Consider the following 27,630-nt stretch of genomic DNA (forward strand, 5'->3'; position numbering starts at 1 on the left):
CCTCAAGGTTGAGTCCCTCAAGAACCTGTGATCCTCAAGGTCAGGCTGCACTCTTGGTGTCTACAGGAACACAACCATGTAGTAGATGACCAAATGGTTTGCCAGTGTCGCCCACAAGTTATAACAAATGAACAAATATCCCAAATTAATCTACAGCCATTTGGAAGGTCTCTATTCTAAGTATTAATTAGGCCCAACTCTTGTGAGTAAAGTGCTGACATGATGTTGTTGTGATTGCTCTTATATGACCATCACTGTGTGGGTTGATCCTAGAGGTGGCGGTGGTGATTTTCTAAGAAACTCTGGGAGGACTGGCTGGGGAATTCTGGGAGTTGCAGTCCTCCCATCTTAAAGTTGCCAAGGTTGAAAAAGAACCTGGTCTACAGGATGTCAAGATCTGAATAGGAGGAACATCTAAAGGTAAACCCCGGCAAGATTGAGTGTTGTGGCTATTAGCTTGGGGGGATACAGGAGAAGCTTTTTCATCTATTCCCTTGGGGTGGTTGGGAATGTTTTGTTTACTTTTTCTTGTTTTCAATCTTGTGAAGCAATCTCCAAGCCCCTTGGAGTGGGGCAGTCTGGAGCTTTGATAGACAAACAAATAAATAGAGCAACGCAAAGCTATGGAGAATGTTCACTCTCGAGAAGTTGTGTAAGAATGGGTTTTCCCAAAGGCGCCTGCCTTCAAACAACAGAGCCAAGCTTCCACACCCAACCTGCCAAGCTGATTTGAATGAACACACTCTTAGCAGGTGATTCCATGGGAATGACTTCATTGCCCTCTCTCAACACTACCATTAACTCTATAGAGACTCCATCTCTGCTAGAAATAATGAGGATGGGACTGACAATGGAACATTCTCTAACCGCTGGTTTGCAAGGAAACTACCCCAGAGTATGGCGATCTTGGATCACTGGAGACCAATTAAGGCTGCTGCAACACAGCACAGCAGAAGGAAGAGTGATGGGGCTGAGCAGTGGAGGCTCAAACACAATGCAAACTTCTCTGTAAGGGTTGGAGTAAGGTCCACTTGCCCCCCACCCACTCAGCAGAAAAAGATACTTCCATTGAATTTAGCTTTCAAACAGCCCTTTTCCATCTATGCTATGAAATTTGTGCCTGAACCCCACTAGCTTTCTTTGTAGACCCTGGGAACCATCTTTTGGAGAGACCCAACTCTCATGGAAACACCAACATTTCTGGCAGAGAAGGACAGACTGAAGGATTTGGGACACGACCCCAACAAGCTTCCTTTGGAAGCAGCAGAGCCCATCCACCAAACTGGGTGAGATAACCAGTGCCATTCTTGAATTTGAGAAAATCAACACTTCTGAGGAACATTAACAGAGACTAAAAGAGACTTCCACTTTTTGCATATTACAGGGTCCACACTTTCTACACTGTGACAATATCGGAAGCTTAATCTTTAAAGTGTTGTGAGCATTTCTCCTTAAAATATTTCATGGTATATCTCCAAAAAAGTCACCAAATTGCCTTTTGATTGCGGCATCATTTTTAATTTATGACACACGACCCGTCTTTCCATCCTGGTAAAAGCTCAAGGATTTCTAACAGGACTAATTAAGCTAGGAAACCATTCATTATGGCTGAACCAAGGCAGCTTGTACACTGCACCTCTCTGTGGTTCCTATGAAGGAGAGGCAGACATGACAATTTAGCAACATGTCTGCTCCTGTGTAGTACATTTCTTCCTAGCACATGGGAGGCTGTGATTTTGAGCCCACAAAAGTGCTGCCAGAAGCTTTCCGTAGTGACCTGTTAGGAATTCTGAATGTGTCTACTTCACAGCTGGAGCAGCTGTATGGAAGAACATATGTTGGAGCAATCAGAGGCATATTGAGCTGGCCACAGCTCTGCATTGCTTCTGGCTAGCATTAGGACTTTCTAATGTTGTCTACTATACCAGTTTATAAAGCCTTGGTAAGACCATACTTGAAATACTGCATCCCAGCTTTGACTGCCACAATATCAAAAAGGTTTTGAGACCTTGGAAAGAGCACAGAGAAGAGCAACAAAGATGCTCTGGAGGCTAAAACATATAAGGAACGGTTGCAGGAATTGCGTATGTCTAGTTTAATGAAGAGAAGGACGAGGGGCGACATGATAGAAGTCTCCCAATATCTCAGGGGCTGCCCCAAAGAAGAGGGAGTCAAGCTGTTCTCCAAAGCGCCCGAAGGCAGGACAAGAAGCAACGGGTGGAAACTAATCAAGGAGAGAAGCAACCTAGAACTAAGGAGAAACTTCCTGACAGTTAGAACAATTAACCAGTGGAACAACCTGCCTCCAGAAGTGGTGAACGCTCCCAACACTGGAAGTTTTTAAGAAGAGACTGGACAGCCATTTGTCTGAAATAGTATACCATAGGGTTTCCTGTCTGAGCAGGAGGTTGGACTAGAAGACCTCCAAGGTCCCTTCTAACTCTGTTATCCTGAATTCTACTAGGAGGTTAGTAACACCCTACTAACAGTGAAGAGAAAAGGACAGTTATTCTCCATTCTTCCCACATACCGGAAAAGGGGACCCTAAATAGGAAAACAGATGTTCCCAAGGATGAAGAAATTAGGATAGAGGGCATGTGATCACATCCCCCACACTCAGGCATGTACTCCTAGAGGCCATCTTCGGTAAACAGAGCTGCCCAATCATCTTTAAAACCTGTTTACCTAAGTATGCATAATATAATGACCGGTACCTCTACAGAATTTACCAAGTGAAAACATCTCTGAGCAGGTTAGCCCTCTTAGCAAAAGGTGAACAAAAAAAGTTAACCCACTCAACCAGATGGAGGAAGGAGGAGCTTGAGAGAGCCGTTTACACACTCATGTAAACATACTCGTCTTTTCTTTCCACTGGGAAAAAACCAAAGGTTCCTTGGAGGTAGGAGGTTGTGGGGGGACAGGGTGAAGGGTGAAGGAAAGGACTAATGATTGATCCTCATAATGAGAGATGGAATCTAGGACTGCAAGAATGCCAGAGGATCTGCTCTGATGTGATTCCTCTCCTCAGTCTTAGACTACGATCGTTGCTCATCCCACAACAAGGCAAGAAAGGGCCATGGTTTGCCCCTGAACTAAACGGAGTAGAAATTTGGAGCAGTTTTTGCCCACTGTCCATCCAACTCAATCACTCTCACAAAGAGTTCTTCACCAGGACGGTAGGGAGTAGGACAACCAAAATCCATGATGGGCATCTTGAGGACCACATGAAGATGCTTTCATGCCTGGCTTGATTATTCACTTGCTGTGGCCGTGAAGTGTAGTGAAACAACACTGAGAAGTTCCAAGATGCCACGGTCAGTTGGGTCTGGATTTTCTCTTTGGGAACAAAGGGAGTCAAAGGTCAAGGGCAGATGGAGATCTGAGGCTGCCTTGCTTGATTTCCAAGGATGTTTAAATCTTGACTTGAGCTGTCTCCCTCTATTCCTTGGTAAATGGGGGTGTGTGTCTTTAAGAGGCAAATCTTCACACTTTCCCAGGCTTTATGTTGTGGTTAGCACACCAAATGAGTCATTCCTGTGTGATCCTGGAGACATAATTGCAGAGACACCAAGCAAAACAGAACAATAGCAGCCGGAGCTCAGAAACTCCTCCCCTTCCTCTCTTTCCCTCTCGGCGCAGCTACATTTTGCACAAAAATGCTCTCTACATACCGAAAGAGTCCAAGTGGAACAGAAACAAGAACGAGGCAGACTGAAGTAGCCAGACTTACATTTTTCTCATTCTCTTTCTGTGACTTTCCCTGGAGCTGGACTCTCTTCCGAGGAACAGGGGTCAGTTAGCTCTGATCTTCCCAAATGTTTTCCACTCTTTTTTTCAAAGCCCACATTTGCAATTCCTGCTTTACTTATCCAATTAAAAACCCAGCTTGGGTTCTGTCTTTCCTTAGATTTTGTGCAGGGTTTGAAAGGAGCCATCAGAAAGGGCCAATTCTACAGGAATGTAACCACCACCGTGGAAATGAGGTGTCCTTTCCATGAATATGCCTGTGCTCTTTGTGGCTCCATTTCTGCACTGGCAAAGAGAAGATCTGCAGAAGATCTGGAACATGAGTTCACGTTCAAGGCGGTGTTCTCAGAAAGAGAGGCGGGTTGGAGAAGTTGGCCAAGGTAATGCAACAGGATGTTCCTGTTGGACATCACAGGAGTTCTACATGTCATGAGAACAGATAACTGCAGTCAGTTGTAAAGGTCAAAGGGATAGTTTTACCACCCCTTCTCCCCATATCTCAAAGCTCAAAGCTCCCTCCTTCTCGTCCTTTTGATTCATCTGCCCTGTCCATATTTAGCACATTCTCGATTGAGAAGGGCGGCTGTGAATCCTGTTTGTATCAAAGATGAAAGGACTCATATGGTGGTCCTTCTTTGGGGGTGGTCCTCACGTGATGCTCCCTGAGGTGGGAAAGGAAGGGGGATAGAAATCCAATCACATGAGCATGAATGCTTTTTTCTTTCACATTTGGTTTGCAACAGGGAGTGGGAGAAACAGGAACTAGACCCTCCCAGCCTCCTTTGTAGAAGCTGGGAAGGTATCTATAATGTATTGGGCTGGAAGGCTGTTTGAGCAGGGAGCTAGCTAACGGCTCCCAGCGCCTCAGACAACCCGTCTCCAGCGCTGCTATTGGTTGCCCCTAGGGCGGCAATAGGTTGCTTCAAACCTATTGGCCGCCGCCTAGGGGCCAGGGTATAAATTGCTGCATCTGCAGCCCAGTTCTCTAGTTCAGATCCTGCAAGCAATAAACCATGATCTTTGCTGAACTCACTCGCCTCGTCTTCATTCCTGCGCAACGAACCCAGTAAACAACACTGGCGACGAAGGTGGGATCCTGCTTCTCCGTAGGAGCTGAAAGTCACTAGGGGAGAGGCAGTGCACACCTGGCGGGAAAAGCAATTCCTCCCCCTTACGGTCGGCTAGCTAAGCCACGCTAGCAACAACGCACTCAGAGGACCAGTCTCTGAGCAATGGAGAGGCAGGATTCAAGCTGCGAAGACCAGAATGCCCAAGGTCGGAAGACTGCGAGAATTCGACATCAAGAAACCAGAAGGATGGCCCTCGCACCTGTCCCAGGTCGAGAACTGCCTTCAGGTGAAACAGGTCGCAGAGGATGGACTGAAGGCCGCCACGCTGCTCTGTGTGTGCGGCCCAGCAACGTTCAATCTGGCCGAAAATCTGTTCATGCCCACGCTGTTGGAATCCGTCTCCTACGCTGAACTGAAGAAGGAGCTCGGAGAACACTTCCAACCAAAGATGTCGGTGATTGCATGGCGCTATGCGAGTACAGCAGCTGGGAGAAACCGTATCCGAGTACATCGTGGCTTTGAGGCAGGCCGCATGACTGTGTCATTTTTCAGACGTCGAAGAGTGACTTCGAGACCGGCTCGTCTGCGGCCTCTGCAACTGAGAGCTGCAGCAGAAGCTTTTTGCCAGAGAGGTCCTGTTCTTCTTGGAAGTGGACCAGCATCCACGAAAAAAGTTTTCAGGACCTGAAGGCACTCCTGTCAGTCAATTCCACTATCACTCATTTCAAGGAGTCTAAACCAGTTTGCTTAGCGTGTGACGCGTCCCCATATGGGGTGGGTGCAGTTTTGAGCCACTTAGAGAAAGATGGGACCAAGGTTCCCATTGCATTTTACTCGAGGACACTGTCCTCTGCTGAGCATAATTACACTCAAATTGACAAAGAGGCATTGGCCATTGTAGTTGGAGTTAAAAAATTCCATGACTACTTATACAGCAGGGACTTCACGGTCTTCACAGACCACAAACCACTGTTGGGGTTATTCACCACAGACCGTCACCCCAGATTTTGTCCCCTAGAATGCTGAGATGGTCTATTTTTTATCAGCTTACACGTTTAAGCTGATTCACAAACCCGGCAAAGAAATGGGCCATGCAGATGGCCTAAGCAGGCTTCCACTGCCACAAATCAAACCAGATCCGACCCCAGAGGCCTGCGTATTGTCCATTCAGGACTTGCCAGAGTTTCCTCTACACACTGGGGACATAGCTGCAGAAACAGCAGCTGATAAAACACTAAGTAGAGTGCTTTCTTGGGTGCACACAGGGTGGTTGGATAAAAGCCCAGGCCCTGAATTTCAGAGTTATTTTGCTAGAAGACACGAGCTATTAGCTCACAAGGATTGTATCCTATGGGGGAACAGAGTCATAGTTTCCACATCACTAAGAGACAGGGTTTTGCAATCACTGCATGAAGGCCATCCAGGTATTGTCCGTATGAAAGCTCTAGCTAGAAGCTACTTATGGTGGCCAGGGTTAGACAAGGCCATCAAGGCCCAGGTGCATGGATGCTACACATGCCAACAATCAAGGCCTGAAATGCTGCATGCTCCAGTTCACAGGTGGGAGGAAACGCATACTCCCTGGTCTACAATTCACATAGATTTCGCTGGGCCCTTCCAGGGCCAACTCTTCCTTATAGTGGTCGACAGCCACTCTAAATGGCTTGAAGTAATACCAGTCTCAAACATGACTACTGCTAGGACCATCCAGGTGCTTAGGAAACTCTTTGCCACACATGGGCTACCAGACATCGTAGTATCCGACTCACTCACCTCATCTTCATTCCTGCACAATGAACCCAATACACAACAGTATCCAAAATGGTCTTTTTCATTGGGGCGTTGGGACTTGCGTTGTTGGGAAACAGAGCTTAGTGTTTCCTGTGGGGCATGGCTGACTTGGGCAGCCATTTGATGTGAAAGTATCCAGTGAGATCATCATCAATTTTGCTTTTTGGATTGGAAAGAAATGGGACAATCTACAGAACATCAAGGTCATTATAGACCGTGGAGATCATCTCCTCCATCCCCCTACAAGGATCCATCGTAATTGACAGATGGTCATCTGGTCTCTGCTTCAAGACCTCCATGAAGGAGAGACCACTATCTCCCAAGGTAGCACTATCTCTCTCTGTTGAAGAATTCCTACTCTGTGGACATGGTTTTTTTTCAGGTTTTCCAACTAAAATCTATTTCTTGGTCATGTGAATGCAATGACCCCTTCTCTTTTTGCCAGTTTATTTACGGAAGAATCAGTACCTAGGATCTACGAAAAAAGACTGTACCTGCAACCAGCTCATGATATATAATCCCAGTGAACTAACAGTGCCTCCGGCCCTCTGCACGTATCCCCAATTCTCGTCTTCGCTTGATCTTGCAAAGCTGTGTTACAAGCCCCACCAAGGACTGCATAGACACCTATGAGTCAAAATGACCTTCTGAAGTTTCCAGCGTCCCACCCACGTTGATTTGAGGCAGCAAAATGGAAGTGCTTCTCTCGTTTGGCTTTCCAGTCTAGTCTACAGCTAACCAGGTCCAAGCCTGCTTAATTTGGGGGAATCAGCCAAGGCCAATTAGGCGTTGCCACCTAACCACGGACAGGAGTTGTGTAGGGACCTGTTAGCATCAATCCCCTTTGTCTCTGGACCTTGGGTGAAGGGGCAGCGAACCACTTTCTCTTTGATTAGGATTCTTTGTTTTGGGGAGGGAGGGAAAGGAATGACTGGGGGAAGGGGGGATAAGCAGAGAAGGATGAGGAAGGAAACAGTGGACAGATGCTGCACACTTTTACTTGAACGAAAGGTCTGAAGGCTCCTTCAGTTTTTGGTTGAAAAGGTTGCCTGTTGTCTGGTCTTCCTCCCACCCTCCCTTGCCTAAGGTGGAAAATACAAAGGGGAAACTGGCCAGTCAGGAAGGACGAGGAGGTTTTGTTTGGCACATCTGTCTCAAGACTTTGCATTCAGCCAGCCTCCTGTTACAAGAAAACCCAGGCTGGTGTTTGTTTTTAAATGAAACGGTTGCTATTCTCAGTTTAATCATCGTGAAGTTGGTGCATGGTGGAATTTTCCTTCCCTTCTCCACATTTCATACCCTTTTCTTCTGCCGCAGTAAAGTCTCAAGCTATTTATATAATTTTTCAAACCTAACTTTCCCTTTTTGGACTTGAAATCACAGTGATTTTCAAGAGGATATATGTGTACTTACAGGAATTCACAAGATCTCTCATTCTAATTATATGTGTTAAATCACCTGACAAGAGGCAGGAGCTGGGAAGGAAACAACCATTCTGGGCTCTTGTTTTGCCAGGACAAAATGCTCCAGGATTTTTGGTGGAACTTGGTTGTGGTGTGGAATCCAAAACATCTCCTCTGGAGAAGACCATCTTAATGTTGGTGCGTCTCACATTTCTAGACTCCCCAAATGGAGAGCTGCAGCCAGCGGGTTGTGTATGGAGGTGATCTACTGGAAAGCATGACTGAGGAGGGGTTTCTGTGAACCCCACGATTAGCAATCGAGGAGACTGAATAATTTCTGGGTTTAACTTCAGGGCTATAGAAGCCATAGCTAAAAAAAATAGCAAGACATGCAAAACTAAACAGACTGATCATCATTAGCAGCTCAGCTATTGCTTGAGAGATGATCCTCAGGACAAACAGAAGAGCTACAAAAATGAAATAATCTCAGGCTGTTCTGGAAGAACAATAAAGTGCTATAAATCATAGTGCTTAAAATGCAGAGACCGTTTTGTATGAAGGATAGGAAACCCTGTTGCAAAGCATCAACTTGGATGGACGGGAGTGAGGTCCATCCTGGAAGACTGAGTCAGCCTAAATTATCCAGAGGAGTCACCCCGAGTTATTTCTGGTTGAAATACTGTATATTTTAAAAACAGCAACAGACTTTTGTTGTGGAAGACATAGAGGGCTGATTTCATTTCCCGACACTGTTCATCCATGTATTGAGACTAACATCGCCATCTGCTGAGCTAGAAGTAGGAAGCCTCCTGGCTTTTGAAGATGAAATTTCCAGCTAGTCTCTAAATCCTTCCCCATTGGGAATGTCTAACTTACAGTTCCTTCAATTAGGGAATTCAAGGCGTGGGGTCCTTGGTGTTCTCTGAGCTTGGTTTGCATACGTTTCATTACCCAATTAAGTAACATCATCAGTGGTAGTCAAACTAGACGTTAACCCAGTTTGGATAATGAATCATCTGGAAAGAAACAACCAAACTCAGAGAGCACCAAGGACCCATCATTTTAACCCTGAGCTACAAATGTTCCCCTTTATTGGTAATTCAAGGTACACCCTAACTCTCTTACCTGTATCATCCCACCCTCATCTCCAAAATGAGTTGCTCAATTATCCCATTGTTTGATACATATGGATTTTTTTCTCAAATCCAGGAGAGAAACTGGGTTTCCTCTCCTTTTCTTTCTTAAGATGAAGAAGGGACTTCTGGAAGCTTAAGGGACATCTCACTGCAACTTCTGATCCAGAAGCTTAAGGGACATCTCATTGCAACTTCTGATCAGCAGCCACCCCAAAGGTCCTCAGTTACAAATACAAGAGCCTTCTCCCTGCTTCTCTATGGATTTCAAAGGTTATGTACAGAGTTGAGAAAATATTCAAGCCAAGCCAGCTTGGATCCACTTCATGGGTTAGTTGCAACCTCTGAAGTTTCTTCTCTTCCTTTCAAACTCTGTATATAAGCCTTGACTTTGGCACCAGCGTTGGATGACAGATGAGTCAAGGAAGCTTCTGTCTGGGGGAAGTTTCCCAACTCTGCAGGAAGCCTCCTTGACTCATTTGTGTACTTTGAGACAACTGGAAGACACCCACTTGCTATGTCATAACCAAGGCTCAGAAATGGAATTTAGAAAGCCTTCTTGCCTGGAAAACCCTGGGGAGTACAACAATCCTCTAATTTAGTCAGCCAGCCAACTGTGGAAATAAATTGAATATAGCTGTGGATAAATTGGGATGTGAGGTTGGGAAAAAGTTAGCTGGGCAGCAGAACGATGAACTAGAAATTGATTCTATGCCAGCTAGAAGGACCACGCCAGGCTGGAGAACTTGTGCTGCAGGCAAAGAAGGGCTTATGGTTGCAGATGGGAGAGATTACTTCTCATTCTGGCGCATGAGAGATTCCAAAAGGTCATTTCTACTCTTCTCCTTAAATCCTGCTTAAATAAAGCTATACCCAATCAGGGCTGTTAATACAGTTCCCAATTTCAAGAACTGCTGGCCTTCTAGCTTCCTTCATGGGGCAAATAGGTCAGGTGATCTGCTCGTGTCTTCAACAGAGATGCTCAGAAGTTGGTTTTGAGCACATATTCAGTCAGCCGGCTGTGGCAAACCACATTTAGATTTGAGGACTTCATCAGAAGCTTCCTGCCACAGAGAGAGGAACTGCTACTATTTATGGATTTTTCCCCCCACAATTAAATCTTGGTCTCCACCTTCCTTGTTTGATTTCGATAAGTGTTCTGAGCAAGTATTCCCAGCTCAAAACTTCAGTTTCATCCATTGCTCGAAGGTCCTGAGTTAGCAGAACTCAACACAGCCCAGGAGATCTCTTAGCTGTTGGATTCATTTCCAGCAACTGGAAAAAAAGGCCTCTCTTCTCCATGTTAAGACAAATTCAGAAGAGTCCACAGGAGAAATATCTCCCTCACCTACGCATAAACTTTTTCCCTACAAATACAGTATATTGTCTTCAATTGAAAGAATCCACCACAAGCTCTTTATGGAGTAAGGCAGCGTTTCTCAACCGGTGTGGACTTCAAGTATGGGGAATTATGGGAATTAAATCCACACCACTTAAAACTGAAGTTCACATCCCTTAAAAATTGCCAAGGTTGAGAAACACTGGAGTACTGTAAAGTTTGCTTGCTGTCAGCACTCTGAATGAGTCATTTGATTGTAGGCTTAGTGCTAATTCATGGTGCCTTTATCTACGGTGAATGGGAAAGTCTTCTGGCACCATTTTAATAACAGCTTAGCTCAGAAGCCTGGAGGGAATATTCCACACACCAGCCATTTAATTCCTTCAACCAGTAGCTCCCGCTTCATCCTGTTGAAGGTGTATTTATGTCTCTTTGAGAAAAGAGGCTTCTCCACTCGCTGGACAGAGCAGGGAGCTGTGAGGGTTCAGTTCAGCTCCCCATGGATGGGACAGAAATCCAGCTTTAGACCCTAAGAGATCCTGCTTCCTCCATGGGGCCATCAGGATAGGTCCTCCAAGGCAGATGGATGGACCCAGAAGGATGGGAATGCTTCCAAAAGGTAGCCATGCCAACTCACCACATTGCCCAGAAGATGAAGTAAGAGCAGCCTAAAATACCCCTCGTTGCATCACAGCTTTTCAGTAAGTCTCTTTCTCAACAGCCTGGACTTTTATCAACTTGGATGGAAGCTTTGAAGATCATCTTCCACCGCTGGATGGGAAGCCACACAAAAGGGTGGTGAAGTTCATAGATTGCAAGGGGACCGAGACAAGTTTTCCCAGGGGTAGGTTTAACTAACACTAAGCATCACCCCGACCTCGTCTCCAGCATCCTTTTTTTTTTAAATTTAAGCATGAAGAGGGAATGAGGCAGAATTGGGAAATGATCGGTTTCTCTGCCGAACTTGGAGCTGATGAAATGCTGTGGGAACGGAAGCAGCAGCAGTTTGAAGGCATCTCATTTCCCCCTTTCACAGGCCAAGAGCTGGTGTTGTGAAGGACCATGATGAGTTTCTAATTCCTCCTCTTTCTCCAGAGCAGGATCGGACCCCTGGTCCAGTTCCTTTAGCACTGGCAGATCCTTAGGCAGAGATAGGCCTGGCTTAGATCTGTGTTACTTAAGCTCCTTTCAAAGATCTCAAGACCTCTGAGAATTTAAGCCGCTTCCTTCACAAAGCTTCAGAGGTCCATGATCAAGGAAGGCAAGGCCAGGGAGAATTGAAACAAGCCTCTCCTGGCTCTGTTGTAATTGTGGTGCCCTGTTTTTAAAGCCTAAGAGATGCAATAAATAAACATTTTATTATACTCCAAGGCCAGACCATAAAAATTAAAGCAACCGAACACAACTTGAAAAGACAATCAGATCTCATTAATTAAGTCAGTTGCCTAACTGTGGGGCTGGGCTACAACACTGTAAAACCTTGAGTGCACAATTTAGCTATTGGTGACTTCAGGTGCATTTTTTAAATCTAAATACCACTGATCAGAATAGCCAGGCGCTCATCTATTAAGGGTTACCTTAGCCGGGAGTGGCAAAATTCTTTGTACTGATGGAAGAGAATTTTTGTAGCTTAGGGTTAGGGTCCTCGGTGCTCTCTGAGCCTGGCTGTTTCCTTGCAGACGTTTCACGACCCAACTAGGGAGCATCATCACTGCAGGAAGGAATGAGAATATATTGTATATAAGACAGCAAAACCCACTCCATCCTAGCACTGATGATGTTCCCTGGCTGGGTCATGAGACGCCTGCAAGAAAACTGTCAAACACAGAGAGAACCAAAGACCCCAGAAATTTTTGTAAACTGTACATCTCAAGAAGACGTGATCTATGGTTTTAATTTCACTGGAGACACAAGCGCATTATCGGTGTGAAGTGTGTCAGATTAGATCTGTCTTCGTGGCTAAAGAGGGAAAGGCGTTGACGGATCCCCAAGAAAAAGCTCAGGGCCATTGGGAATACCGTAACTAGTGACACAGCTAGGGTGTGGGTTGTAGTTTCCTTGATTCACTACTCAGCCAGTTTACGGTAGCCTGGAGGCAGCTGCAAGCTATTTTGGTGTTCTAGTCCATCAGAGATCATAATTATGGGGTTTTTTTTACCTATGGGAAAAGCTGGATGAATGTTATCTTGGAATTCTAACTCCACCCTAGAGATAGCAGCAGCTTTGGAAGAGCAGTTCTGCCATTCTTCCATCAGAGCTGCTATGTTCAACAGTACGGAACAGAATAATAAAGTTGAAAGGGACCTTGGAGGTCTTCTAGCCCAAACGTCTTCTTCAGCAGGAGACCCCATACCACTTCAGACATGTGGTTGTCCAGTCTCTTCTTAAAAACCTCCAGTGTTGGAGCGCCCACAACTTCTGGTGGCAGGTTGTTCCACTGGTTAATTGTTCCAACTGTCATGAAATTTCTCCTTAGTTCCAGGTTGCTTCTCTCCTTGACTAGTTTCCACCCGTTGCTTCTTGTCCTGCCCGCAGGTGCTTTGGAGAACAGGTTGTCTCCCCTCTTCTTTCTGGCAGCCCCTCAAATATTGAGACACTCCAGATGTAGTGACAGGTTTCATGGATAATTCTCATCATGAAAAGATCCTGTTTTCATTCGCTGCATCACAGCAAAGCTACATTCAGAATTGCCTGTCGCTTTTAGTGGTGCAAACTTTGTATAGAACGAGGTTTCTAAGAGGATATGAGGGACAGAAGGATATATAAACCACCAGGTGAAGCTTTTCAATAAAAATCTTTCTGTATTGCAACCTTCAGTAGGCAAACACAGACAAAACGCATTCGGGTTGTTTCATAACACTTACAAAGTTTCCTTCACAAGGTTATTAGTACCACAGTTCCCACACCAACTTACTAAATTGACAATTACTCTATAATAATAAAGGCGCAAAATATTGCTTCATAGCATATTTTGAAAATAATATAAAAATAATTTTCTATATTATAATTTAAACTTGGCTTGTAAAATTCCAACACAATACAGCCTTTTATGTCTACAAACAAAACATTTACAAACACCTTCCTTTAAGGGATTCTTGTTAAAAAACAGTATATTTATCATTATTTTTCCTCCGTTTTAAAAAAGAACCATCGCGTGTACAGGAAAAGCAAGTGTGCAAACAACTGACTGAAGTAATTTGAATTCCAGGCCAGCTTCTATTCTGCAAGAACTCCGTAAATTTTGCCAGACCTTCAAAGCTAGACAGCCGTACCTTGTAAGAGATTCAAACATCGTCGGGGCTGAAAAGCCATTTGGAACGATGGACAGCTACAATTTTTCATTGCTGTTTCTTTACCCCAAAATCAAGCCCTTCCCTCCGAATGGAGAACATCACCAATCCACCACAATAACAACTTATTCCTTTATACCTTCACAATAGACCCTTTTGAGATCAACAGAATTGAATGGATACAGGTCGTCCTCTTCTTACAAACAAAATTGGGACCAGGATTGCTGGTCATTAAGCAAGTCATCATGTGCCCAGACTCAATTTTACGACCATTTTTACCACAGTGGTTAAGCGAATCTGGCTTTCCCCAGGGGCTTTGCTTGCCAGAAACCATTTGCAAAGGCCGCAGGCTGGAATCAGATGCTGCCATTGTCATAAAGGGGAGTCACTTACCAAGCAATGATGTCACCACAGGGGTGAGGCAACAGTCATAACTTTGAGGACAGGTCGTAAGTAGCTTCTTCCAAGGCCATTGTAATTTTGAGCCCTTGTTAAACGAACAGTCGCAAGTCAAGGATGATCTGGAGTCTACCTAGAGTAAACCCATTCCTGGATGGGGAGACAGGGCGTTGACAGAAGGACGACCTCCAAAGTGAGGTTCATCTGAAAATATGGGTCTCTGTAAATTTGGTACATAGTACAATTGTAGCATTTGAGGTTACAGGTGGTCCTTCATTTAATGATCGTTCAAAGTTACAACGGCACTGAAAAAAATGACTTATGACCATTTTTCACAGTTATGACCATTGCAGCATCTCCAGGGTCAGTTGATCAAAATTCAGGCGCTTGACCACTGACTCACTGTTATGACAGTTGCAGTATCCCGGGGTCATGTGATCATTCCCTTTTGCGACCTTCTGACAAGCAAAGTCAATGGGGAGGCATAGATTCACTTAACAACCAGGGTGCTAACTTATCAACTGCAGTGATTCACTTAACAATTGAGGCAAGAAAGGTCATAAAATGGGGCAAAACTCAACAAATGTCTCACTTAACAACTGAAATTTTGGGCTCAGATGTGGTCGTAAGTCAAGGATCATTCTCATCCAACAGTTGGTCAACAAAATAGAGAAATAATATTATGAGAAAAAAAGCACAAAAGCAGAAAAACAGTTAAGATCGTTTTTTAAAAAATAATAATAATAGTAATAAGAGGCATATTCTTCTACTGCCATTGATATGGAGACATGACACTCCCAATTTGGATCTCACATTCTAAATATTCGATTTTTAAATTCTTTTTAGAGTAGGTTTAGATTTATTCCCATGTGTATATTTTGGGCCTTGTTGAAGATTTTGTAACGGTGTGCATTTGTACATAGATTTTTTAACCAGCAATATTTAACATCTGCCCTAAAGATAAGCTGGGATGTTGCTACTTGCTTTCAACAATCAAGAGACTCTTAGGAAGCTGAGCACATATCCAATATCTCACTCTGCTTTTTCCCCAAACATCTAGGCGCACTTTCTCTCCTCTTCGACGTACAGTAAGAAATTCTGGAGTCTACCCATCACTGCTTACGGTGCTTTTCAAAATTTTGGGGACTACATCCCTCATATTATATTTAACATCAGGTTTTTTCAAAGGGAGAGACCGACTTTCATTGGGATGTGCGTGTAATTGCACAATTATTTTCCTGTAGAATTTGAATTTTTTCCCTCCTGTCGTCTCTGCTTATAAGAGATAGATGGGCTTACATGTCTGTTATTTCAAATCAACAGCACCAAAGTACTTAACCTGCAAACACCTCCCAGGAAACACTATGTATTATATACATTATTCACAATCTGGGTTGATCCTTGAGAATGAGATTGCAAGTTGAGTTAGAACAGGGTTCCCCCACTTCTGCAGTGTGGAAATTTGGGGAGTTGAAGTCCTCACTTCTTCAAGTTGCCAAGGCCGAGACACACCGAGTTGAATTAGAAGGATTTGCACACAGGGTTAACCAGCGCTATCGCTACACAACACGTACAAAATAGTTCTATCGCCTTTCCCGAATGTTATGAGGGGGTCCAAACACACCTTCTTTCGTTTGTCATCTTGCAATCCCCTCATGCTTTTCCCCTGTTTTAGATATTTCGGTTAGGAACGATGGGGAAAATTGCAGAAGCATTGAAAGTGAAAGCGTGATGTGTTGTCCAAGGAAATAGCCTGGCCATTATGGTTGTTATTGTTATTTATTTTGCAAGAAGAACAATGAGTAATTAACTGAACGTGGAGAAGGGCACCGTCCTTAGAGAAAAAAACCTTCTTCCCAGACCAACTTTTGCTTCTAATGACGGTTCAGCTATGACCCGCTGCACAACTTCCTGTAGATGTGCTGGGAAACATCTACCACACACAACACAACTTATCTGCAAACACGAGAGGATCATGTTTTATTCATTCATTAGCCCTTTGAAATACTTGTTTTAAGTGTATCGTTACAAAGTATGAGAATGCTTAGGCATCGCTTTACAAACCTTCCCTTGGCTCTTTTGCTCTATAGAAGAAAGGCTAAACTTTTTGCATATTTTTTGTCTTTTAATAATGTGAGTAGAATGGCTCAAACCTGTCCAGAAAACCACCTGCTTTCTTCAATGCAACTTTGCCCTATTATTTATGTATATTTTAAACATAAATCTTTTTTTTAAAAAAAATTATCTGTAAAAACATTGCTTTGCCCGGAACAGTAAGCAACACTAATTACATTCAACCACTGTTCCAGGGTCTGTCTGACACACCAAATAAAGAGGATAATCCACCAGAAAAAATTCTAACACAAGTGCCACTGAAATGACAGGTGTGTAATAAGTTTTCCTTGAGAGACTCCTGTGCATTTCACCAGGGCTTGTGTAGAAAATTCTCCTATTTCTGCACAACAGCCTCTGAAAATAACCTGCCCCCAATTCCAACATCTACATTGAATCTGTTTTTTGCACAACTACATTCTTGACTCAGAATTCACTTCCAAGAATACCCCTAGCCCTTAACACACTGAATTGTCTACAATGTCCCACCCCTGACCCAACTCACAAATTTGTACAATAAAAATGGAATAAAACAGTAGCAATGGATTGTGGGTATGTTCATATCTTTGTATGCACGTGTATTCACACTTACAGAGAAAGAGAGAGAGAGACAATGAACGAGATAAATTTTCCGGTAAAATCGCCTTTAGCTTCAATAAAATACAATCTTCTCAGGAACAGAACATTAATATATATGAAAAACAATTAACAATTTATAGTTTTGAGTCATTTTTCTTAAAAAAATATCAAAGTAATCTTTCATAAAAGTTCTAATTCCAGCAACTTTTAATATATTTCTAGTTTTCTTCCTGTAACTGTAAGTAGTGGTAATATTGAGGGACTCAAAACTTTTCTTTTTCTTTCTTTTTCTTTCTTTCTTTCTTTCTCATCTCCACTAACTATTGCCTTCTTGCTATTTCAAGGATTTGTGTTTGCATAGCTCTACTCCATAGTAATTATAGCCTTTGAAATAATTTAAGGATTAGGCTTCAGATCAAATCGGGAAGACGAGTCAGGAAATGGGAAGGATTCAACTAGACATCTGATACTTTGCTCCAGGGCAAAGCAGTGATTATTCCATGACTTAAGACTGGTAACGTATCTGTATATGTGGCTTGTTTGTGTGTGTACATCATTTTGAAAAGACATCATTGTAAAAAGCTCTTCATCTAAGAAAGCTGTCTTTGAACAAAAGAAAAATAAAAAACACACTAATGATATTTTTAAATAACTAACTTCACCTATAGAACGTCTGTGGAGATTCTCCATCATCCAGGTCATGGTTGTCCCACAGGTGTTTTTTCAAGAGGCAACTGGACTTTCTTGGTTTTTCCTTCAGAACTGAAGAAGCTTCTTGGATGAGAAGCGAAACATCTTCAAGGAAAGACAGACTGTCTCCAGCTGCCTCTTGGAAAAGCACCTTTGGGTACACCTACAGAAGTAATCATAGGAATAGTGAAGGCTGTTGTTACTTTACCATTGGCATCACTAACAATAAGTATTTGCTTAACTCACCCTCCCTTAAAAACAATATCTGATTTCTCTCTCTCTCTCTCTCTCTCTCTCTCTCACTCACACACACACAAAACAGACATTATGAAATACAGTCACAGGTTGCTCCATCTAGTACCACAGTTTCTTTGGCCAAAGAAATGAATCATCAATCACCACAACTAAGGAAAAGCATTAAGACGCCACAGCCTTCTTCAGAACTGGAAGGGAGACTCATATGGATGAACTGGGCACTGAGTTCAAGAGTCAGAGCATCCCAGTCCCAACTCAGTTGAGTATCTGGATCCCAAAGGGGAAGCACAAAAAGCATGGAAAAGACATGTGCTGCAGGAAACACTGACAAAGCTTTAGGATAGGAAATGACTAGATCTGCCACGGACCATTAGGCAATTAATGCATAATTCATTGATCAAATTAATTCACATTTAATAGCATAAAAGTAAGCCAACGCATCCTCACTGTTGCTTTTCAAGTCTCTCATTCCCTCTCCCTCTCTCAACTAAAAACTGCCATATCTTTCCAAAGATACAGAAACTATTATAGTCTAGTATTATTCAACCTTCCAAAATTAAAACACTTATTAAGAGAGGCTGAGGAAGCTTTTGTCATTCCTTTTCTAGGCCGATATGAATGCATCAGTGATTGCCTCTACAGACGACTTACGACAAGGTCAGTAAAATGCACAAGTGAACAACTATGGACAGTAGGCACCATTGTTTTATATTTAGGAATGCAGAACCAAATATAAAATGATGCATGGTCGTGAGAGGAATTCTTACACCTAGGTGTAAGAATTTAACATCAGGAGCTTTAATGAGCTTTTCAAAATCACTTGGATGTTTGAAGGTGCTTTCAGGATGGGAACAAGTGGTTTTCCTCCTTTTTTAGGAATGTAATGGAACAAAAGGAATGGAATGGATGTGGATGTAGAGGCTGAGATGTAACTTAGGATAGACGTAGACAAAAATTCTCCTAAGAGTTAGGTTATATTGCTCTATATAAGAATGTAGCACATTCTTATGCCCTAACTGTTTAGGAATGCCAGTGGAGACGACGACTACAAGACAAATAGAATAGGAAGAAATCCAGTTATGGATTGTATCGTGGTTTTTATAACAAACCACTGGCTTTGAAAAGTAGGGGGAAGAAAGATAAAAGTGGTTCCTGCCACTTTTTCCTAAGATCTTCCTAAATATCTGATTAAATCTAACTTAAATCAGAAGTGATGGAGATACCGTGACTATTGTTCCTTATAGGTCCAATGGCTTCTTCTGAAAGATCACACATACACCCAAATTCATGAAAAGTTGTTCAAAGAAGAAAAGAGTGGTGCGGAAACTAGAATTGCTTCTCTGTCCGTTTTGACTATTTTCTCAGCTATGAATGGATGCTATAAAATGTTCTTCCTTACTCACAGTCTGCCTACTCCAAGACGAGAGGCTACTTCTGAAGAAGGCTAAGCATCTTCAGATGATGGAAGAGACCACTGAGCCAGATGTTGACAACTGCTAAATCTTCAGATATGATATCAATTTGGAATCCACTGCAAAATTTCTGTTTCTTTGCAAGACCAATTCTGGACTAGGGTATATAGGCAGCTGGCAACTTAGAGGATGCTGTTCTCAGTGGATTTCACTATTTAATGGTTGCTGCTGCAGAAAGATATCCATTTGTAAAATAAGTAATCAGGGTTATCCCATTTATACAATACGAGATCTGTGTCAAAACAATTCGATACCTCTAGAAAAGGTATCCAGCTGGTTTAGTAATCAACAAACTTGGTTCCATTGAATTTTTAAAATAATTGCTAAAATAATTCAGCTGCTCAACCTTTTTCCTAATTCAAACTTCAAAGGGCCACACTTGACGTGTAGAAAAACACACCCAAAAAAACCCCCATAGCTTGCTTTTTAAAAATAGGTGTCCATAATTTAACATCAGTGCAAATGAACACAGATCATTTTTGTCTTCTTCTCTAGAAAGGGAAGGATCCGGGTTACAGGCTACAGAAAGTTTGGAATGAGCCATCATCTGTTATTTATAACTAAATTACATGGCAATAACAGTATTTCTAAACTCAGTGAGTGGTATAGCCTGCAGTGGAGGACTACAAGATGATTGAAATCAGGTTTTGCACGATCCTGACACTAAATTGTAAAGTGCTCATTTTAAATATGAGAGTCGAACCTTATTTTAATATCAACTGGCACGATAGACCTTTCCATCTGGAGCAATTGGTGTAGTCCAAAACCGGAGATCACTTACAGGAATGAATGCATACATTACTCTTGGGTGAGAAAAGCTGCCATCATGGACCCGTGCTTTCATTTGTGTATCTATGGAAAAAGGGGGTTATAATAACCAAAGTTTATAGCAAGGATGTTAGTAATATGCGCTAAATACACCCTTACGATGCTTGCTTCCTTTAAAAAAAAAAGGGGGCAAGGGAAGGAGAGCTATGGAACATGACATTTCTTCCGGGGAGATGGTCTACAACAAGGGTGGGGGACTATGGGCCCTTTCCATGGCTTGTGGACTTCAACTCCCAGAAGCCACGCTGGCTCAGGAATTCCAGGAGTGGAAGCCCACAAGTCATTAAAAGGGCCATCGTTCCCCACCTCTGATCCACGGAATGAGGCAGACACATTTGTACACTTACCACACCACGTCTTCTATTTTTATGATTTTTCCCCTAATCTTTCTACTACCTGAGTGATGTCAGTGTGAATTCAGGCACCATTAGTAAAGTTTTGACCACACGGATACAGCACTGGCAGAGAAGTAAAAGACCTCTCCGCTTACCAGTGTATGTACAAAAGAGACCAACGAAATGGGAAGCCACCAACTCGTGATCATCCACGGATCCTCGCTTTTTTGTTTTGTTTTTTTTTGCCCACCACCTCTGAGAGAGAGAGAGAGAAAAAGCTAGAGTTTTGCTCCCTTGAGAATCTTTCTAGAATCCCCCCTGGTCTTTCCTCTTTCAGTCCCTTACCACATACAATATGTCCTAAGTAAGAAAATGAACGAAATAAATATTTATTCGAAGAGCTCCACGGTCTTCAATGCCGGGACCCTTTACTCTCTCGCTCCCTACGTTTGAGTTCCTCCTTGTAGCAGCAGGAGCAGAAGTTCTTGGTTTCAGGGCGCCCGTAGAAGGAACAGTTCTCCGTCTTGCAGCGGTTCTGCTGGGTGGAATATACGGGGCAAACCGGTGTCCTGCTGCGGTTTTTCTCATTGTTCAACCAGGTCTGTGGAGCATCTTCGTCCACATATTCTAAGCTGTCTCTGATGTCCTTGCTGTTGAACCCGTTGGTGTATGTTTGCGACTTGGTGTCCGTGGGCAGAGCATAGGCCAAGGACTCCACCGTGTTGACCGTACGAATGTCCGCTATCCGTGCTGGGCTATAACTCTGTGAGGACAACGAGCGGTTCTGCTGAGGGTAGGTGGCACATGTTTTCAGGGTGCCCACCACAGGCTTGTACACGTCGTCTTGGAAGCTGGATGGCTTGGCGTTGAAGTCGTGCAAGTGGATGACGCTCTGCCTTTGGACGGGGGGCGTATGGCTATAATGGGCAGATACTGGGATGGGTCCACTCCCCTTGGCGCCGTTGCTTGGTGAAGAAAAGGACGCCGGCGTGGGACTAGCCCGGTCTTTGAACTTTAAAACCAGCTGAGTGGTATGGCTTTGAGGCAAGATGGGGGATGCCCTCCCCTGAGGAGATGAATCCAGCTTCTCCTTGGAAAACCCTTCTTGGTCCAGTTTGCGAGATGAGGAGCTGCCAAGAGCTGCGGCCTTCTTCTCCGCCTCTTTCCTCTTCTGCTCTTGTTCGGCGCTGAAGCGCTCTTGGGCACTGGTCAAGTAGTAGCCAATCATCTCCTCGTGGAACTGGTGTCTGTGGCTGGTCAGGAGGAGGCCGGCAAAAATGAACTTCCGCTCTCCTTGCATGGCGGCTCTTAAGATGTTCAGACTCAGCTTCACATCGGTGCTGTATTTCCAGGAGGGGGATTTTGCGTTGGCCTTTTCTGCAGGGGAGATGCTCGCCTTCTCTGTGGGGGAGGGGGTGGTGGTCTTCTCCGAGGGGGAGGTGCTCGCAGAGCGGCCCGATTCCTCTTTGCTCCCTTTACGCGATTTTGACTTCTTCTCTTTAGCCTTCTCCGCCCCCTCCCCCCCGCTTTTGCCATTCCCAGCGTTGGCTCGGTTGATCTTGCCGTGGACCAGCCCCCCCAGCCCCCCCATGTTCTTCTTCAGCTTGATGCCCAGAGTCTTACTGAGACTCCCGAGTTTGTTAGCCACAGAATCCCCTCGGTTCTTCTCCTTGTCTTTCCTCTGCTTCTCTTTGTCCTTCCCGCTTTTGCCGTTATTGCCGTTAGAATTACTACAGACGGAATCCCTGTCTGAATCCATGGAGTCTGCCAGCGACTGGACGTCTTCTCCAGCCGATGCCGTAGGAGACTCTGGCTGAGCCAAAGGAGCCTAAGAGGGAAACCACCGTTAGAAATCGGAAATTATTGTGCACAAGGAACCACCGTACATTTGCAGGCAGATTTTCCAAAACCCTTCCCTTTTGAAAAATCAAATTCTCTTTAAAGGCATGAGTTGTGCATAACACACCAAGATGAAATACTATGGGGGCAACTGGCTTAATATTTGGGGGGAAAATACTTGGTTTTCACTCAATGAGTTGTAAAATTTTTCACCAAGCTGGTCAGTCATCGGCATCAGGGATGAGGAAGCGGAAGGGATGAGATGTTAACATTTTTTAAAAAATTCAATTTATAAAAGTAAAGGTAAAGGTTCCCCCGCACATGCGTGCTAGTCGTTTCCAACTCTAGGGGCCGGTGCTCATCTCCGTTTCAAAGCCGAAGAGCCAGCGTTTGTCCGAGGACGTCTCCGTGGTCATGTGGCCGGCGTGACTAGACGCCAAAGGCGCACGGAACGCTGTTACCTTCCCACCGTAGTGGTCCCTATTTTTCTACTTGCATTTTTACGTGCTTTCGAACTGCTAGGTTGGCAGAAGCTGGGACGCGTAACAGGCGCTCACTCTGTTACGCGGCACTCGGGATTCGACCCGCCAAGCTGCCAACCTTCTGGTTAGGCATCAAGCCCCGTCTAAAATATGGCGGATGCTACAACCAGAGACCAAATCATCTATACGTAAGTGAAAACTGCGAGCAATTCCTAGATTTTTCCTACCATTCTTTCTGTGGTTCTGTGCAGGTGTTATTCCTGTAACACAGCTGGCCGGGATGCTGTGTTGTGCCCTTCATGCCCAGCCCTGGGTTAACAGTTTTGGAGAGGGAACTCAAGCCAAACAAGCAGGACCGTATTTCTTTCAAGCTAACAGGCAAAGGAATAGCGTTACCCGTGTTTCTGACGGCATGCGGATCCAGGTTACATTCATGTAACTGTGCAGAAGGTTCAGCTTTGCCTCCAGGGACAGAATCAAACTGGGAACACAAAAAGAGAGAGGGGAAACAAAAAAAAACCACACCATGTCATATACGTTACACAAAAGGAATTGCCATAGGTGTTCACACTGCAAAATGATTTTTCCAAACTGCAATTTTAAAAGTAAGGACAGGACCAGGAAGAGAAGAAAAAGGAGTTCCCCGCGAGGATAAAAAATATACCACATTCGTGTCTACTCTGGGTGAGACCCAATCTGGCTGTGATTGTGTTATAGAGCACTACAGCTCCAATCTTTCCTTTGGGTTGGCAGTCTCCGCTACAAAAAGTCTACCAAGCGTGCTAGACACACAGAGGGGCTGTTTTTGAAATCTTAGAGACTAAAAAGAATCTTACTTGGCCAATTTGATGTTATCACTGTCATCCTTGCCCCATTCCCAGTCTTTGCCCGGATCAACCGCAAAGTGCAAAGGCAGTAACTTATGTTCAGAATCGGTCAGAGGGATCACCGCTGAAGGAAAGAAGAAAAAATAGGAAATGAAGAAACGGAGAGATCTGGGAAAGAAGAAGAAATGGCTGAAGAACAAGAGAAAATAACCCTGAATAACTAGCAACACACTTATGGCTGAACAGCAAAGTCAGTCTATAGATTTTGATAAACGGCCTCTTTAGATACCAACAGAAAAATAAAGAAGCTGCACCCATTTTTGTTCTAATAAATTCTCAGTAATCTTTACCTATATCTTAACATCCTTTAGCAATGTGCTTTGCATAAGGGTTTCAAACATTCCAAGTATTTCACATGCATTAGAAAACATCAACTGCTAATACAAGAGATCTTGCAGACAGGAAATAACTAGATCAATAAGCAAAACTATTGAGGGGAAAAATAAAATGGCTTGTCATACTGTCCCTTTATCACTAGATGGCGCTCGAATTTAAATGCGGGAGTCTTGAATAAAAAGCAGCAGAAAGCCGCTGCTCTTTTTATTAATTAATTAATTACAGGTGTCAATGAAGCAGCACATAATCTGAGGACATCTTATGCAACTTTGTCAAGAATTCTGGGTCACGTCTGTTAAGTTCTTCAGCGACTTTTTGAAATGGTATTTTGATGTGAGGGATATTTTAGAGGGGAAATGAAAAGATTAAACGCAAGATTGGAACTCAGTGTTTTGCCACAAAATAAAATTTTGCAAACTTCTTTCTTCTCCTGTTGTTTAAATAAAATTGCAGCATATTAGAGGAAAGGGGGAAATGTCTAAGTTACCTTTCCTTCCTGTTCTTCCACTTTTAACTGTTAAATTTTAACAGAAATTTTGTAAGGTGCGGGCAGGAATCTTTGCATTCCAGTGTATCATTATACATTCAATTTTTCCCCAATGGGAATGTACTGTATACTTTCTCATGTAAAAGGGAATGCATAATGCATATATGCCCTGTCAGTGTATGAATGGACTTTTAATCTAATAACAAATCTTAAAATCTAAATCTAAAATCTACGAACAGAACCAACAGGAAGCACAGCAGAAAGACAGCCAAATTCAACTTTTTCCAGACTGTCAATATATCCAAACCCTTTAATGTAATCAACTTAACAAGTGGAGGGGTCTGCAAAATAACACAATCCAGATTCTGTGTGCTAATAAAAAAAACAGCCCACCAGAGCACATAATCCTTTATAAACAGATCCTTATCAGATCTTCAAATGATGCAATTGTAACCCATTTCAACAATGGATCGGTGAACAGCTAAAAAGAGCAAAACACTCAAAATAATCACAGGAAAAGCACAGCAACCCAGCCATACTTCGAAGTTTAGATGTAAGGAGTTCAATTTCATTTTCTTGCCAGATGCAAAGATGAGACAGAATCGTGCTGCAAATGTATACTGGACAGCAGATCCCCCGAAGGGTCCTCAATGTCCCTGGACCATTTCCAAACAGTTACAAACTTGCATCAATTACAGTGATGCAATTAACACATCGCATCTATTAATCTCCCCTTATGTCTGGCTGAAAACAACTTTATAGGGACACGAAGCTGAGAGACCACCAAAGACCTCACGGTTCAACCCGCAGGCATGAATATCTTGTTACAAGATAGCAGCTCTACAAGATCTAACAAAACAGCAGCAACACCACACACACACACACACACACAAACCAATCAATCTGGAGCATTTCAAAGAAGTTCTTCTCTAGAATTATTACCGAGGGCATTATTTTCATCTGAAATGGCTCTCTGTCTTTGCAACCTGATTCGAACAAATGTCCACTTTCTTCTAGAGAAGTGGAGTTGCCACTGTTCCTCAATCAATCCACAAATACAATTGTAAATACATACTGTACATACAAGATGACAATTGTCACCTCTCCCGATTCTTTCCAACTAACTCCTACCAGAAAGCTATTATCTAATCCCGCCTTGTTGCTAAGCAGACAACCCAGCATCACAGCTTCTCTTCCGTTGAAAGTGTCCCCTTGTTCCGCTGAAATCAAAGGAGGCTTTCAGCGGTTCTGGGAGAGCAGCCACGATGCTCCTCCCGTTAGGGGAAGCCAGGCCAGGCCAGAAAGAGAGGCTTGTGCCTTTGAACGCGCAAACGCGTGAAAAAAAGGCTTCTAGAAATCCATTGGCCACCGGTCCATGATTCAAAGAATTTCGGCACGGCGTTCGTTCACCCTCATCAGCAGGCGTTAGAAATCGTGAAAGAAAACAGCAGGGGAGGATGTAAAATCCCTTCGTGGGGGCATTCAGCATCGTTGGAGCGATAAAAGCAGATCTAGAGAGAAAATCCGAGATTTCTTTCCAGGATTTCTTGGCCCTTCCTGAAACCCTTAAGGTCTGATTTTTCAGAGAGGAATGTTGCAAGGTTTGGGGGTGGGGAGACGAGAAGAGCCAAACTGGAGGTCAGCATCCATAATCTACTTCATGCGAAAACCTCATGGAGAAACAGAAGCCAAACTAGGCTGGGAGCAAACAATTTGGAGGCTGGGGGGGGGGGGCGGTTTCATTTCATATTGAAAGAAGCCACAGGAAGACTTCAGATCAAGGGGCAGCCCTAGGAGACAAGACACAGGGTCCCTTTGGGCAAAGCAGACTCTGCCAGTCTTTCTCCATTCTTCGTCTTTACCACATTTCCTACCAGAGAAATGTAGGGGGGAGAGAACTGTGATTATTTTGGGGTTTTTTGCTTTTCTTTTGATTTTTAAGGAGGGTAGTTGACCTATTGTCGTCTCCTCCCTATCAAATGCACGTTGACTACACTTCTCCAAGCATCGTGGGTGGAAGAAGGAGAGGAGAAGGATGAGGAGCGACTGTGATAAGGATCACCCCATTTGGAGTTTATCCCCATAGGATCTTCTGAAAGGCACAAAAATGTATTTCACGTTTCTAAGGGCAGAGGAAGCCCTGCTACCTTACCAGTCTATGCCTGGGTTTTCACTCAGCTCGATCCCAGGGCGGACATACCTTGCTCCTTCTGCTGATCTTTCTGTTCCATTGACACGAGGGCCGAGAAGTGGGCTTGGTCATAGGCCAGGACGAGGGGGGAGCAATGGCACCGGTTGGGCATGACTTCTAAGGGCAAGTAAATTCCTCCAAAGGGGATGGGTGCAAATGCTGCGAAAAGCACAGAAGAAGAGGCTGCACTCAAGAGAAGAAATGGGCACCGTCCCAAGGCTCCTCTTTTCCAAGGCAGTCGTGGTAGAGGTCAGTGGCAGATGCCAACCAACCAATGGTGAAGCAATCAAATGAAGAAAAATAATACAGAATATTCTCCATATATATCAGAATTATAGACTTCAGAATGCATCGGGAGGGAGGGAGGGAGGGAGGAAGGAAGATGAAAAAGAAGGAAGGGAGGGAGGGAGGGAGGGAGGGAGGGAGGAAGGAAGGAAGGAAGGAAGGAAGGAAGGAAGGAAGGAAGGAAGGAAGGAAGGAAGGAAGGAAGGAAGGAAGTGTATCTCAGCCTTAGCCATTTTAAGATGTGCAAGCTGCCTGGGTAATTCTGGGAGTTGAAGTCCATAAATTTAAAATGGCCAAGGTTGGGAAACCCAGGGCTTAACTATCCAAGGTCCAAGCAGCCAGAAAAAAGTACCTTCTCCTCCTGAATCCCGCAGCATTGTATCTGCCACAACGACAATCGGTCGCCTTAATATGTGGGCCAGCACAAAAACATGGAACTCTTCCAAGCTCTCGTAGACGGGCTCTTCGGAATTCTCCGCTCTAAGAAAGGAGCGCAAAAGGCAAACGGACCAGAGATGAAGAAGCTGGCTGGAAAAATCTTTGCAAGGTGATCTGGACTCCAGAACTAGGTTCTCCCCGCACGAAGTTTAAATGTGACTGAAGTTACAGTTGCAAACTTGATGAAGTACCACAAATGAAATTTACGCGCTGCATTTATTAATTTCCCCTTTTGTCTGGCT

General features: G+C 43.8%; 1 protein-coding gene across 1 annotated transcript in view; it reads right to left on the bottom strand.

Annotated features, from left to right (window-relative positions):
• Positions 1–11,942: 11,942 nt before the first annotated feature.
• Positions 11,943–27,630, bottom strand: part of OTUD7A (OTU deubiquitinase 7A) — a 42,021-nt gene continuing 26,333 nt past the window's right edge. Inside the window, exons 9-13 of the mRNA XM_083371227.1 lie at positions 27,303–27,430; positions 26,675–26,824; positions 23,601–23,715; positions 23,161–23,245; positions 11,943–22,271 (exon numbers count right to left, since the gene is read on the bottom strand). Of these exons, the coding sequence (XP_083227353.1) occupies positions 20,856–22,271; positions 23,161–23,245; positions 23,601–23,715; positions 26,675–26,824; positions 27,303–27,430 (1,894 nt within the window). The 3' untranslated portion in view covers positions 11,943–20,855. The remainder of the gene's footprint in view (positions 22,272–23,160; positions 23,246–23,600; positions 23,716–26,674; positions 26,825–27,302; positions 27,431–27,630) is intronic.

The sequence above is a fragment of the Vipera ursinii genome (assembly GCF_947247035.1).
Source record: "Vipera ursinii genome assembly, chromosome: 11".
NCBI lineage: Eukaryota > Metazoa > Chordata > Lepidosauria > Squamata > Viperidae > Vipera > Vipera ursinii.